Consider the following 16,484-nt stretch of genomic DNA (forward strand, 5'->3'; position numbering starts at 1 on the left):
AGATGTTTTTCGCTACAACGACCAGAATCCTCCTCCTTTTTTTAATTTTGTAATCCCAGCGAGGTTTAGATAACAATATCCCTAATTTGCAAGAGAAATCAACAAATTGAAGGATTCAGGGCCCAGTTGTTCGAAATCCGATTAACGCTTATCCCCGATTAAAAGTTAACCGAGGTTTTCAGCTCGCTCGTTAAACATGCTTTTGGAAGTTTATTTTAAGCTTATGGTAAAGGAAAGTCTAAGTCAAAACTGAGGGACAAAAATCTTTTGCAAAAATTGCTGTTGATTAGTAATTAAACTCGAGTTATAGTTCACTTTGACCCAGGGCTAGCTAAACCGGGCTTTGAACAACTGGGCCCTGGTAGTTGTACATGTTGTGAATGACGTAGCGTCATACACAGACGGTCTTTGGCTCGTCACATCACGCAATCCTCTCCACGTGAGACTAGCGAAAGAACGTCTGCATAGAAGGCTATGAGTGACGCCATCGTGAAAATAGCCTACAGACCAATCAGAATTGCAAGAATGTACATGTAAACGAGTATCAAAGGCGGGAAAACGGGTCTGAGCAAGTCACGATTGGTTTCAGCCTCGTTCCCAGGGATTTTCCGTTTTACAAGGGAAAAGCTCTGGGATCTGGGAACGAGGTTGGATTGGCTTGGGTCTTATTTGGTGAGAAAGGGGAGCAAGTTTTGCCAACCAGTCACAGAGCAAAAGCAAAACAAATGCGATATTACTTTCAACATTCAATGGCAAAAGCTCTCATTCCTTCATATGTTTTATTTTATATTGATTTGTTTATGTATTTTGATTTACAATGAAGGTAACACCACAGTGATGAGGGTGGCCGTCTTCCTCCTTGTATGGGGAACGTTGCTAGTTCAGTCCTCAACAGTTACCACAAAAAACTCAACACAACCCTCAGCATCCTTCAAAAAATCTCTTGGATGGCCCGCCACTGGTTCATCTCTTGGATGGCCAGGCACTGGTTCGTCACTTGGGTGGGGCGGCAATCGCCCGTCACTTGGATTCCCCGGACCTCCTTTGACCGCTCACAACATTCCGGACTCCATGCTTCCTGGATACAAGGCCGTGGACCCTAATGACTTCAATGCCTTACAAGCAGAATTCTGCAAAGCTTTTCAAGATCTGGGCTTTTTGAATTGTGATCCTCAATACATCGCGTGTTGGGCTGATATTACCAACGCCTTGGGCGGAATTCAACGTTATTTATCACGCAAATGTGGTGGAGGCTCTAACATTAATGCAAACTGTGACGATCGGTCCAAGCAAGTCCAGGATAAAATCGATTTGTACCTCTTCTATAAGAAAATATCAAGAGAAAATCCTTTTTTCAGCACGGTTCTCCACAATGACATTCGGCAGACTTACGTAAACATTTGGCTGCTACACCCTAAGATGCGGAAGTGCTATACTTATCTACAAAGTAGTCTTCAAAATAATGAAGGAAAAGCAACTCTCGCTAAATTATTATCTGAAGCGAGCGGTGGTGAAGATTCAATTGCTGCTGACGCTCTAACTGAGTCGATCGGAGAGGTTCTTAGGGAAGAAATAACAAACCTCTGTGAACAAACACCAGCTGTTGATCCTACATTTTGCTGCGGGTTGCCAGAACTTCTTAAACTGGCTTACGCCTACCAAGTTGCAAAAATCCAGGACAAGGCCAAATCAAATGGAAAATGGAATGCTTATCGGTTGCATTTTGTGATGTTAAAGCACAAATTCCCAGTCGAATTTGAACAAACTCCTTACCCTTCTGCAGACGAAGTCATCAACCTGATTGTCCAAAACTCAGAGGAGATTATGAAACAAATTTCTGGTGATCATGCGGATTATCTGGCCGAGTTATTAACTTTTGTACCAGATCTAGTGACCATTGACTCAAGCTGTCAAAGTTTGTGGAGCCTTGACCAAAACATTAAAAAATGCGAGTGCTTGTTTTGGAAAGTTATTGTCCTGGTGGACACCTTCCTCAAGACGAATACTCAGCCAGCATCTGGGGGCATTAAGAAGGTACTCAATACAGATATTAATTACAAAGACTTTCTGAAAATGGATCAGATGGAAAAAATAATGAATGAGCTTGGAACTCTAGACATTAAACTCGACCAGCTTGGTAAATGGGTGAACAGTGAGCTATCGAAAGACCCCAGTGTAAGATTCGAAGGACTACGACGATATTTTATACAGACGGAAAGTTTCAATAGAGAGAAGGCTGGCGCTGATGTGGAGTATGTCAATGGCATTTTAGATAACTACTACAAGGAACTAAACCCACTCAGCGAAGAGCTTGCGCAGAATGTGTATTCTATTATTGAATTTGCGGTTACGGGAACGGGATTAGAGTCTATTGAAGGAGCCCAAAAAGCAGTATTGACGATGGTTCAGCTTGTTGTCGGCGGCGACCCTGTAGGTGGCACTGTTGATTTGCTGGATAGTGTTTCAGACTCAATGAGTAATTTTATCAAGGTAGGAGAGGCCCTTAGGAAGCAAAACAAGTTCACGGAACTCGCACACGACACAGAGGCTATTTCTGTCAAACTCAGAAGAAATTCACGCTTTCTTAAAAATGTACGATTCTTGGTAAGGGGGATGAAACAGGGAGCTACCGTCAAAGATTTTGAAACAAGAAAAAGGGAATTCCTAGTAAAATATAACGAATATAGTCCACATGTAACGAAAGAAGAGTTGCCCGAAATAGAAAAAAAGTGGGAAAATTTGATAGAGCAACTATGTGACCTCCTCGATGGACTAAGAACCTCTATGGGCGGCTTAATGGCCAATGGGAAAGATGTCTGGTGTAACGATGCAAACGCTAATCTAAAGAAACTGACAGAAACCTATCAGGAGGTCTACGGCCATCAGTTTGATTTTATAGAAGCCATGGCAAGCTACATGAGAGCAGATACGGCGATTGATGCATCCAGGAGTATAACCACTGATTTTTCCAACCTTCCCAGAGCCGTGAGCAACCAAAAAGTAACCCGAAGTCTCTCTTTAATCTCCCTTATATCGTACAAAATCAATACGTGGCAGATCGTAAAAGACTATTGTGATATCCTGGAGTACAAGGAAGGTGGAGTTCGACCCAGCATTGTCTGCAAAGGGATGAAAACTTCAACTAAAAACCTTGTTGCGTATCCTGAATCATCGCGGTGCACGGACCGTCAGGGGTTCTTTGATGTGCCAATTGCATCTAATGACCATCACGGTTTTATGAATCTAATCGACTTATATTGTGGCAAGCCCGTCATATTCCAGATACCCAACAGCCAGTGGCTGGTTGACAATGGGTGGATTGCCGAAGGCGATAGAGACTCCGCTATCTTTGTTAAGAAGTTTGAGGTCTTCATGCCAACTGTGAGCACATTTAAAGGAAGAAAACAAGTCAAAGTAGAAGTTGTTGGCCAGAACAAGTTGTCTCCGTCAGATCCAAAGAATCCCAGCTATGTTATTGTTCCCAACGAACCCTTTGAGGCTGACTACCAGGAAGGCAAAGAACGACCTCCCCGTGGAAACCCAGAAATTAAAAACCCATACGGACAAACTTTACCAAAGATATGCCCTTTCACTAGCGAAAACCAGAACAACGGTTTGGGATCAAGCACAAAGTTTTTCCCATCAATTTATTCGCAATGGCAAGTAACCGTGTCTGGCTATGAATCCGCCGCTTACATCCCAAACCCTGCAAATACGGATTTTACACTGAAAGTCCGAGTAAAGTTTTGCATTTCAAATAAAAATAAGAGGGACGAAGAAATGAATTTTAAGGATAGAGGGAACAAGCGCAGAAGAGGAAAGGGGAGAAAGCAGGGTAGGTGCCGTGATAAAAGCCAATATCGATCAAGAGACAAAAATAATGCCTGAATTCCTTGTCCCGAAGGATCGGAGCCAAAATTAGGTGGGTATTATTGTGAAAAGATAGGAGCGCGTCGGCTAACTTCCGATCTTTGCACCCAATAAATAGGCAGCTTACGAGTTGCTTTAAGCCTCTTTATGAAAGCGAGGCTAAGCGCAATTTTTTATTACGAAAATTAATTTTCATTCATAAGCAAACAAACAAAACTAATTTTCATTTGAGAAGCTTTGCATTTAGCCTTGCTTTCATAATGAGGTTGACGGCAACTCGGAAATGGGCTATTGAATGAACTCGGCAAATTTCGCAGTATTCTCTGACAATGATTTATGATTAATGAACGTTACAGGTGTTGACATTTTAAAAAGAATCTGATCTATATATGGATGGATAGCAAGAGTTGTCCTTCATTCATTCTTTTGAAATTTCATTGATTCTCTTAGAATATAGAATATGTCTCATCAACATTTACCCTGGTATACCAGGAGTGCTATGTCCTTTTAGTTTACGGGGTCCATTTGTTGGTGGCTTATCGTTTGATGCACGCTAGCGAGACAAAATTGCAACAATGACGTCTAAGGCCGTACTGATCCACGCAGCCTCGTTCCCAGGGAGGAAGAGAGAGGGCCCTGGGAACAAGGTTGTGATCGACACTGCGTATTTTATGTTGATTTTGAGTTAAAATTTAATGTTGATACTTTAGTTAATGAATATGATATGCATGACTTTTTTTTCCAATTGTTTGTAGGCGAGGATGGTCAAATCGAGAAAAATATTTACTCTTTTGCTCTTGACATTCAATTCAGCATTGTTTTTTATCTTTTATCCCAGTAAAGTCGGCTCTTAACTTTCAATCGGTCAAGAAATCAGATTTAAGATTTATCAGTCAAATCTCCTGTGAAATTTCAGAAATTTCCTTTAACGCATTTTAACTCGGTCCTTTTCTCCATAAATAATCTGGAATCGAATTCACTCGTGTAGAGAGACAAAGCAGGAACCTTTTGTCTCAGTGAGGTAAAGAATTCAAGCTAAGCAATCCACATTACTGAGAATGATAAAACTGTCCCTGCCTTGTTAAGTTTCGATAACGTTTCCTGGAGAGTTTGCAGAAATGTCGTTCGCTTCAGTTTTCACCAATATTGTACCCCTAATACAATCACGCCCAGAACATGTATCAGTCTATCAGATCAGAAATTTGTCAGTTGTTGACGCCTTACAATCTGCTTAGACTAGTTGGCAAGCCAAGCAGACATGCGAAATATCACGGTAATTAGAATGAGAGATACTTGAACGGTAAAGTTTACTACCAGCGCTGCCGTGATTGGTTGTGTTCCCTACAGACTGTGGAATGACTTGATTTAATTAAATTAATGAATAATGGGGGACTTTTAGTGTGTCGTGACAATATAAAATCGTTTTCCGAACGTTTTAAGTTTTTTCTTTCTTTTGAACGAACGTTTGGATGTGATAAATCACATCTGGTAAAAGAGAACAGTAATGCACTAGTCTTACTTGAGCTGTAATTAAGCTAAGAAACTGAATAAAGGTTGGAGGACCAGACCTCGTTGTTGCTATCATAGTTTTGTGTTTCTAACCCTACCCCCCCCCCCCCAACCCGTGGGGTACTCCCTATAATGGATTATACTCAAATCTCAAATTTTTATTTTAACACGGTAGAAATCCATCAGGTTTTGGTGCAAAATACGGGGAGGTTTCGCTCGAAAGAGGTACCTTTGTCAGACTGGATGTATCAAGGGTTGAGATTTCACTAGCTGAAGTATAGCAAAGGGTGAGGAAATCTGTCATTTAGGTATTTCAAAGGGCCTTTCTAGAACAGGCCCGACCAAAAAAGATAGAGTGTTTCTACTGCGGGTATGTGAAAGGGCACACCATTTCATATTGAAACCAAACTGATTACAATGTTGACACTACGGCAAAGGGCTTATTAATTTAGGCTGATACTTCGATGGTAATGGTAATGGTAATGCATTTATATACCGCATTTTCTATTTATATATATTCAAATGCGGTTTACATCAGCATATGTCCATTAGCGACCTCATCCTACCCTCCCAACCCATGAAATCATGAAACAGCACAAAGACCAGACCAGCACACCGGGAACTCCATGCCCTACTCTTTGCGATTAGTGTCTGGGTTCTTTAACGTCCCACAGGGTTATGAACATTGAAGTGTTGTGAGACGGGGCCTACGGTTTATCGTCCTTATCCGAGATCGCTTTATCGTCCTTATACTTCAACTAGTACCACAAGTCTTCTTCAGGGCCATAGCGGTTACAAGCCTTGTAACTCTGGCCCTGAAGAAAACTAGGATTGCGTTCGATTGACCGTATTCCTGAATAAGAATAAGCGAAATAGCTGTTAAATTTTTCTTTTTAAGAAATTTGGGAGCCCAATTCTGCAAACCATCGCTGGCACAAGAGAATTTAAGAGCCGTCTCGTACTCCAGTAAATTAAAACCTCCTAATACCTGTTTTGAGGGATTTCTTGTCATCAGTTGTACGTATTCCTAGTCCATCGAACGCACCCTAGTTGTACTAGTCCCCGCCCAAACTCACGCTATATCCTCTCGCGGCAGACCTATAATAGAGAGCTTGTTCGCAGCTAAGGAGACTGTTGAAAACGTGGCCTATGAAAACTTTAGCGCCCTTCGTGAAATGACACCGAATCACGGGTTTTACCGAAGGCCCCGAGAAGGTTCAAAATGATGACAAAGAGAGACTGAGAAAGGAGAAAGAAAGGAGAGGGTAAAACAAGTCTATGCAACCTTTTGTTTTTATACTGGCAACTTTGAATGACAAAAAGCCTTTCGTGCCGCACTCTCAAAGAAGCATGTTTTGATCAGGACACGAAACAGCAACTTTACTGTTCCGTAAAGCTGTATGCAACCGTAATGTCGTCACTTTACGTGACTTTCCAAAAATGTTAAGTTTAACTCTAGGCAAGTTTATGTTAGGCAATGCGTCTTGGTAAGTGAACTCCACTTTACGGAACATTTACTGAGTCTGTAAAGCTAAACTGACAATTTATGATTTACGTGAACTTATGAGTATTTACGCATCGTAAAAATTGCCCTTCAGGAGGCTTTACATTATATTGAGCCGTAAGTCTCAAGGTAAAGGTCACAATTTTCGGAAGAGTTTATTGTTCCGTAAAGCTGCTGTAAGGGCGTGTTTCATGTTTCTTTGCACGCACTTACGAAATCGGTAAAGTTGAGCTAAATGTAGCTTTATGTGACACCGTAATTCACGTACTGACTAAGTTTGTTTATAGTTCCGTAAAGTGAGCATCAACGTGTAATCTTTTACTCTGGGTAGAAAGATACCAGTTTAAAAAAATGAAAGGAAAACTCGCGTTGTTAGGTGCAAGAGTGGGAGTCTAGGCTAGAAAGGAAACTTTTGAAAACTGGATTTCGTCAATTATACAGTCTCTTTTTATAGACTCTGTGAAAAAAAAAGCTCATTACATTGATTTTTTTAGACGCCAAGAAAATGTTAGTAAATGATTGAAGTTACCACAAGCTCTGTTCTTCTCAGCGCCACTTCTGAATAGGGTTCAGTGTTTCGGGATGGGTCATCTGATTACGCAATCTTGCTGTGAGCATAAGTCCCTCTCTAGCCCCTCCCATAAGCCCCACGGAGCACGCTCAAAACCTCGATTTGCATTCAACGTTTCTAGAGACTTACTGCTCCACGATTTCAGGAAAAAACACTTGTGATATTTTTCATCGGAACTTACCTGCATATCATGATCTTGGCAACTTGACCTATCATGCAGATTTTTGTTTCTGTTTCAGATCACTCGGTGGTCACGCTCTCAAGACGTCATGTACCTTGCTACGTGATGTAAACAACACGTTTTCTCGGGAAATCCCAGACGCTCGTGACGGCATCTCAGAAGGCCGTGCACGCATTGCAAACCGAATCGCCCTTGTTTGTTCGCTTTATCGCGAATCACATTGATGTGAAGTTTAGAATGTGAGAATATTTATTTTGGTCTGAAAAACACCTGGGTGTAACTGTGAAAAGTTTCACCTAATATTCCCAAAGGAGGACGAACAATAGAAAAAAAATCTATAAACACCAAATATGGTTTTCAGCCGTTTCAGCGTGAATGCTGACAAAATAGACAAGAACTACTGACAGACATAATCGATGTCCTAACCAATTCAAAACTTGGTACATCACAATGCTTGAAATAACTTTGTTTTTTTTTTCGCTGAACTTTGGACTGTCGCTTTTACTGCTGTGCGCCTCTTATAGAAGGGAGAAGGGGTGCTGTCTCCTCGCCAATAGCCTGCGTAGCAGTCGTTTCCGTTTCCTTCAAGCCAAGCGGGGCAAGCGTGCGAGGGCATTGGGCAAAAAGGAGCAAAAAAGTAGGAGCGGGGGGAGTGGCGGGGAAGGAAAGGAAACGCCTGCCGCTGAGGCCAGACGTTTCCTTTCCTTCCCCGCCCCTCCCCCCGCTCTTACTTTTTTGCTCCTTTTTGCCCAATGCCCTCGCGCGCTTGCCTCGCTTGGCTTGAAGGAAACGGAAACGACTGCTACGCAGGCTAGCCACTCAAGAGGGGAAGAAAGTTCTGCCCACGACAATGCTGACGAAAATTAATCGGTGTAGTATTAAATGGCACAGCGTGAACTTATTAATTCGATTTCCTTACCGTATTTGAACAGAACTGGGAGGATCTAAATATAGTACAGGGCATGAGGTTATCTGTCGCGTCGCTTACTACATGATGGCAGATCATATTAACGTGCTGGATAAAAGCTCTTTAGTCCTAACTGTCAAAACGTAGTGCGTCTCACACCACACGCAACTGAAAGAAAGGTTGACCTTACACGAAGGGCGCCGGTTTAGGGGAAGCTGTTGCAATTCATCACAATGATCGATTCCGCGAGCGAATGCCCGAACGCTGGCTTGAAATCAACAGCAGTTGCCTCAACGCCGAGCTTAGACCGTGATCTTCGCGTAAGACGGTTCCAGCACGAAGATACTCGCCGCATTCATAATTTATTCTTGGAGGAAACGCGATGCATGCTGTGGCCGATGTTTCTGCAGACTATCCGTAGTCCTCCGGCGATAGTTTTACATGTGGCGCTCTTGGCCGGTGGAGTAATTCTGGCGAGGTCTTGTCTTTTTGCCCTGTTTGGCGTTGTCCTGGCAGCCTGTGGCATCTTTTTGTACATTTACCAGTGGTTTTATCACTATTTGACCAGTTCGCTAAGAGGAGATTTGGCCAACATCACACAAGTGAGTCATACTGTACTTGTTAATGATTATTCAATTGATTATATAATAAGACTATTTCTTCGCGCCCCTTCCCACAAGGTGAACGCCTGAAACAGGCTTTTTCCCGAGAGTTAAAAAAAAAAACGGTGTTAAGCAGGGGTACTGTCAGGTTTTCGACGGCGCGCGAATTAAAACCAACAAAAAACAGCGAGCGAAATCAATATAGGACAGTTATACGGAAGAGAGTAACCAACACGCTCTGGGCGCCTACCTCAATATTTCGCCATTTAGTAGTCAGTAGGTTCTTCAAAATTCTTGAGTAAAAACCAACGTAATACAGTTACACAGGAACCGAAAAGAAAAAAAAATTGGAAGAAACCAACAAAAATGCCGGTTTGAAAGTCAACTGAAAACATCGAATTTCAGTTATGAGAAAGCCATCAAAATGCAGTTAAAGAAACCAACAAAATTGCTAGTTGGCAAAGCGAGAATTTGCGCTTATGTTATAAAGGAAAACAGCGAAATTGAGCACAAATATGTGGAAAAGAATCAAAAAGGACTACAAAGAACCAACAAAATGCAACTTTCAGAAATATAGGTTTTCAGCGTAGATCAAAACAAATTACTACACAAACTTTTAACAGGAAACACATCTTGTTACGCTCACGTCTTCGATTGTTCATAAAAGCCAAGTTCAAGGGTTTTCTCGTCAACATAGTAGTAGAAATTATGTCAGTTCTTTGACCTTTTTACGAAACATGAAAACCTTTGGATCGGGATGGTAAACCGCAGCGCTAAATGCCATTTATTAACCCTTGAGCTTTTTTGTTGTCGTTTTTCCAAGAACCACTTCAACAACCTCGCAGTTTTATCAAAACAAATATGAAATTTTTGCACGTCTTCTTTCACTAAAACCACAAAACCTAATCAAGTAAATAACTCGCATTTTTTTCAACTTCCCCGTTCAGTTTAAAAACAATCTTCGAATTTCTGGAAGTTTGTGCCTTGCAAGTATCACAGCAAGACTTTACCGAGGAATTTTATCTCGTATTTGAAACATTATAGAGCCTGAATTTTCCAGCAGTTTTGAAATCTTTTAAACCTATGAATGTCTACTTATGAAATATTCTAACGAGAAGAACAGACGACGATTTTCGTTCATTTGCTTGCAAATCGATGGGACTTTCCGCCAGTTTTAGTCAAACTGTTGATTTTTTCGACCCTTGGCAAAGTTTCAATATTGTTCAGTTAGATCATTTGTAAGATTAAAAACTGTATGCTCTTTAACCTCCAATGCTGTACTTTTTCCCAGCATCATTTCAAGAACCAACGTTTCTTCAAGAACCAACGTTTCTCGACTTTCTCGTAATCTCGCGCTGTTGTTCTAACTTTTCACTTGTTTCTGTGGATGAAATTCGTAAGTTTAGGATTCCAGCCAATCCAAGGAAAGCTACTGAGTTGTGAGTTTTCGTACTACTGTTTGCTAAACATCGTTTTCAAGTAAAACTGAAGGGAAAATGTTATAAAAGAACAATTGGAAGTTCCCCCGCAGGGGTCAAATTGAACTGTTTTGTGACATGCCAGAAATAAGGTACACCTTGGTACTTTGGTACGCGTAATTTGCAACGAGGTAAACCTAAGCCGTTTATCCACAAAACAGGAACAAACAAACCCTGTTTAACAGCATTTTTGACTGTCTTTTGGCTGGCTTGTGTCTGCGTGCATTCCTGAAATGTTTACTTTGCGTGCGATTGCTTGAAGCGCAAAGATTCTAGAAATATTTTGTAAGTTTGAATTCCTTCCAGAACAATTTCTTAACGCCAAAATTTTGATCAGCAAAAAGCAAAGAGAAACTATCTTGGTGTTGCTTTGCGTTGGGCAAATTTACACGGCTAATTTGATGGGATTTTTTGCTATCTTCCTGTTCAATGATAATCCCTTTCAAGCACTTTATAGTAAGTGGCGTGACTTCCGATGCGGTCGCACGCTTTACCTCACGCGGTAGATCACGCGGACGTGAAATGCTGTTCGGTACCACAGACTCTGCAAATAATAAACCACTTTTTCCAGAATGATGACAGTCCCGCTTTCTCAAAGAGAAACTATTTTCTTCGTGAAAACGATATTATCATACACTATACAGACTATACACACCGTTATTGACAACAGCTATGGATAGAAAGTTTAATGCCTTAAGGTGGATTTCCACTGTCGCGTAAATTTTACGTGCGTGCAGACGTAAATTTGGCTGGCTTTACGTACGTATGAACGGCTTGCGTAAACGTAAAAAGTTGAGTGTTGTTCAACTTTTTACATTTACGCACGCGGCTCACACATCCCTTCTTATTTTATTTACGTACGTAAAGCCAGCTAAATTTACGTCTGTACGCACGTAAATTTTACGCGACAGTGGAAATCCACCTTAGACAGAGAAATGAAATATCTTAAGCGGCCTTCACACGGCAAACTAAAGTTGGCAAACTCGTGTTGGCAAACTCAACTTGGTGTGTGTGAACTGTACAAAAACAGTCGGCAAACAAGTTGGTAAACTGTTGGCGACAAATAAAACTAGCCTCTATTCTCGCCAACTTTTTCACCAACTTTTTCGTGTTGGTAAACTCGTATTTCGCGATCCAAGGGTGGAATTTCTACTGATATAAGGTTTCGTTCGAACTTTTCTATTTTTCCAGCGCTTTCTGTTTCTTCTTCGGCGATTAACATACAATAGGACCAAGACACAAGCGGCAACTCTTCGTGAGTGCCACTGCACTGCGTCGGCCATGTTGCAAATTTAGCGTGTTGTGAAGGCACGAGTTTGCCAACTTTTTAAAGTTCGCCAACACGAGTTTGCCAACTTCAGTTTGCCGTGTGAAGGCCGCTTACTGTTGCAAGGCTTCGGCTATTCAAAAGGTGGATATCTTTTATTTATGCAGTAGATGGTATTATTCAGTGATTAAAATTGCAAACCTTTATAAAATACATTAGATAAGGTTCATTTTATCTTCTCTGATACCCAAGTTTATCGGCTCTTTGCTACACCTTGAATGCACGTGTCTCAGGTCCACAAACCACGTTTTTTGAAAATGCCACTGATATCCATTTATATAATAACTGTCAACTTAACGATAGACTGAAACAGAAACGTAAAGCCTAGTCAGCCTAATAATAACTTGTTATTGAGATTTGAAACAGTAAACCTTTCAGATAACAAACATTATGCAACAGACTGCCAAGATACAATGACCGCTTTTCTTTCCATTTTACCACCGAGCGTGAAGTTCTGGACTAATATTCGTTCAAAGAACATTTTAGACGCTAATTTTCGGAAAGGGCTTTTATTGGAGGGAACGGTGCGGTTCAAAATTGGATGGTTTGCTGATAAAAACAGTTTGAAACAGCAAGATAACCCTAACAGTTCAGACAGTTCACGGGCTTATCTTGACGAGGGCGTGTTATCGGATGGATTTCGGTGTCTGCGTCTGGCATTACGGGGAGCTCAAAAGTCGGAAGTATGTGGTATTATGATAATCCACAGCCTCAACGTTAGTGCAACCTTTTGCATTATAATAACTGAACAGCACCACAGGAAAGTACTGCTCGGTAGCTTTCATTTGAATAGTCACACTTTAGGATTTCATCCACAGACTCAATAAGCAACACCACAGCCAAATACTGCTCAGTACTTGACTAGTAGTAGAATAAATGTCGGCAGATTCAGGGAAAAAGGTTAAAACAACTTTTTAGAACGCTAAATAGAACCATTTCAAATTACTTCCCAACAGCTCTCATTTCAATGCTCACAAGAACACTACGTACATGCGTAACAACAGCGCTAGAACCTTCCACTTTGGGGAGACAAAACCTTGCAGCTTTGATTTTGCCGCCGCCAACTTTAATAGAGCATCGTCATCTAGTGATAACGGAAACTGTTGCATGAAAAATGTGTTGTGGTTTCTATCTTGTCATACCTTTAATTAGGCGCGTTCTTTATTTTTTCTTTGATTGCAGTATTACCTTTCCAAGGCAAAGTGTAATTTCCTTGTAGCGGAATTCGACAGCTCAATAGTGGGTTTCATCGCCGTGGAAAAAAATTCTGAAACTGTGGCATCCGTGAAGCGAATCTCGGTGGACACATGCTTTCGGGGGAAAAGAAAATACATTGCTACCAGACTTTTACAAGAGGCTTTCAAGTTTTGCCAAGAATGCGGTTACAGAGAATTGGTGGTGGAATTGCCTGGACGTGACAAGCCAAAAATCCACAGAATACAACGCAACAACGAGATAAAGAACAGACAAGACTTCTTTGTCGCACGGGAAGGTTAAATCATTAGCATATCACGCGATCGCGACAGAACGCCACATACGCACGTATGACGTCATCTTACGTATGTGCGTGACTCTTCTAAGATCTCACTTCCTTACCAGGCTCTCTCGAGTTGTGAAGTCAACATGGCGGAGAACCTCAGTTTCAGGAATATGGACAAAGACGGAAAATTAGCCTAGTACTTTGCGTTACATGACTTAAACTGTGCCAAGGCTATAGACAGTCGTGCGTTGTTTTCGGCACCACGAGGTCAATAGACAGGTTAATTGCCAAATGGCTATTGTGGCACTAATTCTATTATAATATCAAATAATTACTGGGTAGAGAAATTCGACAGAAAGACAAAAGACCTTCAGCTATTAATCCAACGTGCGAACAAAAACATTCAAGCAGTGTTTGGTGCGACACTAAAAGGGTGACCCGGTTCCCTTGCGCGGGAAAACCAATGTGTCAAGTAGCTCACCGCTCACACAACACCCCGCGCCAAGGGCGGGAAAGTGTGAACCGCTTCCCTTGCGCGGTAAAACCAGTGTGTCAAGCGCCGAAACACACTCACACACCCCGCGCCAAGGGTGGGAAAACGGGCAGCCGAAGCCAAGCGCGAGAAAAAGGTCCGTTACAAGTAGGGGTCAACTTTAATAGGAGTGTTAGTATACATATAAGCACATGCTAAATTCGGTGTTTCTTAGTCTCACGCGGGAGGGCTCCGCCCGGTGGTTCAAAACCGCACCCTTTCACGTACCAACTTTTACTGAAATGGTACCCTTTGACATGCATAAAACAAAAATGTATACCCCTTACTATGCCTCAAAGACAAGCCCTACACCAAGGCTATCCACTCTAGTCATTATGTTGTGATTTATACCGGAAATTTCTTCAAACCCTCGCTGGTAGTTTAATTGCAACTCTTCCCGTTTACAGTGTATTTTTGTGAACCTTCCAAATCGTAACACACCCTTTATAAACTAACGGAGGGTGAAAAAGGCACACATAACCCATTTGGAGCGCTGCCTCCCAGTATATAGCCCACTGAATGACGTAAACTGCTCCGAATCCCGTACCTAGAGTCTTCGTTCCCATTGACCAGCGGTCGGAAAACGAGCTTTTCGTCGAGCGTGCGTAGTAAGGAACGAAGACTCGAGATACAAGATTGATGGGAATCATTTTTGCCGACTGCCTGAAAAGAAAAACACTTTATTCTTACTTTTAATGTAAGTAGCTTTAGTACGATGAACTGTATTTCAAAGTTCTGATGTAGGGCAAAAAAATTTGTTAAAGAAAGACAGAACTAATTCTTAATGGTAACTAGTAGACAGTTCGACGTTTGGAGATTGCAAACTGTAATGATGCATTGCAATAACTATATAAATATATTCCTAACGGATAATTTGATGAGCGATTTATAGATTTATTCACGCATAGAACGACAACAACAACTTTGTAATTATCTTGATAGTTATTTTAAAAGGTTGATCCTAACAAAGAAATTTAGTTGGTATTACTATAAATGTCATTACGTTTGAACAGAGGGATCTACATTAGTATTAGTTGTAACAAAAATACAAAAATATAAATAAACAAATAAATAACATCGCACCAAATGGTGAATTAGAAAAATCATCAAATGTACACAGGTAGTATTTCCTACAAATTTTAACATTTTATTTCGGCTCAACATAGCGACTTAGAATATGCCAAACATTATATGTCTGTAGAAAGAGGTTGTAAATAAACCAGTCGTAGCTCAATCGGTTATTTTTGTTGAATTTCCTGTTTGAATAGTTGTTTATTTTGGAACCCTTTGTAGGGTGGGATCAGGAGGTCTATGTCTTGGGCATGGGGGAGAGCATCTATTGTAATCAACAGTGTTAACATTTTCGAAGCACCTGACCACGTTTTTTTAGGACGCTGGTAACCAAAAATGTTTTATTTACGCTAGGGAGGGACATGTTTTCTTGGTCTAGAATAGCTCCCAAAAAACGTTCCCTAGCTGAATGATGTCATCCATAACTGATGATTCCGTTAATCCGCATGTTGGAGGGTATTGGCCGTTTATCTCAAGATGAGAGACAAGGATTTAACAAAAGTCACTGGTAGCCTGGCGAGATTGAAAGTCGTTAAGTGAATGAGTCTCATCCCCAAAACAACATAAGCGTATAAAGGCTTTCGGTAATATTAAGGCCTTTATCACAGGGGCGTGCTCAAGTGTGCTAAGAAAGAAGTGCGCTCCCTTCGTGTGAGCCTTTCTCGCGTGTCTGCCGGGAACAAACGAAGTCCTACTATTATGTTAAGATGCTGTAAGACTTTCCAGGTAGTGAGCTCCCTGGAAAGGTTTTACCAAGGCTGATAACAGGAATTTTAGTTCGTCAACTGAGTTGCGTATTTTCTTGAATAATAACGAACAGTTTGGCTTTGTGAACGGACTGAACCGAGTTGACAAGGTAATTTGGCCATTGTAAAGAGATTCCAGAGCGGACAGTCCGTCGAACGAAGGGCTAGCGCTCGGAACGGTCAGCTCTCGGCTGTTACAATACCATCAAGGTATTCCATATACGTCAGTTTTGCTCAAGACAAGAACCTGGGAACAAAGTTGCGGAGGAATCTCCTAAATGCTTGCCATTGGATTTTTTCAACGTTCACTTTTTATAACCGATAACTGACCGTACCGATTACTGAATTGAGTTTTATCGTGGCACTGCTTCTCGAAAGGCTCTTCTGTTCCAACTGGAAGGAAGCCTGAACGTTGTTCCTGTTTTTGAAAAGGGCGAGGTTGAGTGCTCAGAGAATTACCGGCCCATCTCCTTACCGTCACTGGTAACCAAAGTCTTGGAGCGATGTGTATTTAACACTTCAAAGATAGACTGTACGAGGTGGTAAGAGATTTTCAACATGGATTCATTAGAGGGAAATCATGCACTTCCAACCTTTTTGAAGTTTTGGACCACGTGGGCTCCCTACTAGACGACGGAAAACAGGTGGACATGATCTATATGGATATGTCTAAGGTCTTCGATAAGGTGAATCATGGCTGCCGGCT

At 41.4% G+C, this 16,484-nt stretch overlaps 2 protein-coding genes across 3 annotated transcripts; both read left to right on the forward strand.

Annotated features, from left to right (window-relative positions):
* Nucleotides 1-449: 449 nt before the first annotated feature.
* On the forward strand, nt 450-5,512 carry LOC146475815 (uncharacterized). The gene has a single exon (XM_085115497.1). It carries the CDS (start codon nt 775-777, stop codon nt 3,886-3,888), a length of 3,114 nt encoding a protein of 1,037 aa, XP_084971623.1. The 5' UTR covers nt 450-774; the 3' UTR covers nt 3,889-5,512.
* Nucleotides 5,513-8,646: 3,134 nt separating this feature from the next.
* Nucleotides 8,647-15,193, forward strand: LOC146475816 (N-acetyltransferase family 8 member 2-like). 2 transcript variants are annotated; one of them, XR_014865819.1, is made up of 3 exons: nt 8,647-9,144; nt 13,132-13,862; nt 13,946-14,127. XR_014865819.1 is itself a non-coding variant. In XM_085115498.1 (2 exons), the coding sequence occupies exons 1-2, from the start codon at nt 8,776-8,778 to the stop codon at nt 13,444-13,446; spliced, it is 684 nt and encodes a 227-aa protein (XP_084971624.1). In that variant the 5' UTR covers nt 8,647-8,775; the 3' UTR covers nt 13,447-15,193. The 2 variants fall into 2 exon arrangements, 1 of the variants encoding a protein (XP_084971624.1); XM_085115498.1 differs by having other exon boundaries at nt 13,132-15,193.
* Nucleotides 15,194-16,484: the final 1,291 nt, after the last annotated feature.

Source organism: Pavona decussata, unplaced genomic scaffold, assembly GCF_977016875.1.
Source record: "Pavona decussata unplaced genomic scaffold, jaPavDecu1.1 SCAFFOLD_83, whole genome shotgun sequence".
In the NCBI taxonomy this organism is placed as follows: domain Eukaryota; kingdom Metazoa; phylum Cnidaria; class Anthozoa; order Scleractinia; family Agariciidae; genus Pavona; species Pavona decussata.

Excerpts from the sequence above, each read along its gene's own strand:
- LOC146475815 (XM_085115497.1), top strand. The coding sequence starts at position 775 with ATGTTTTATTTTATATTGATTTGTTTATGTATTTTGATTTACAATGAA.
- LOC146475816 (XM_085115498.1), top strand. The coding sequence starts at position 8,776 with ATGATCGATTCCGCGAGCGAATGCCCGAACGCTGGCTTGAAATCAACA. Across the intron at positions 9,145-13,131 it reads ATTTGGCCAACATCACACAA|TATTACCTTTCCAAGGCAAA; the intron begins GTGAGTCATACT and ends CTTTGATTGCAG.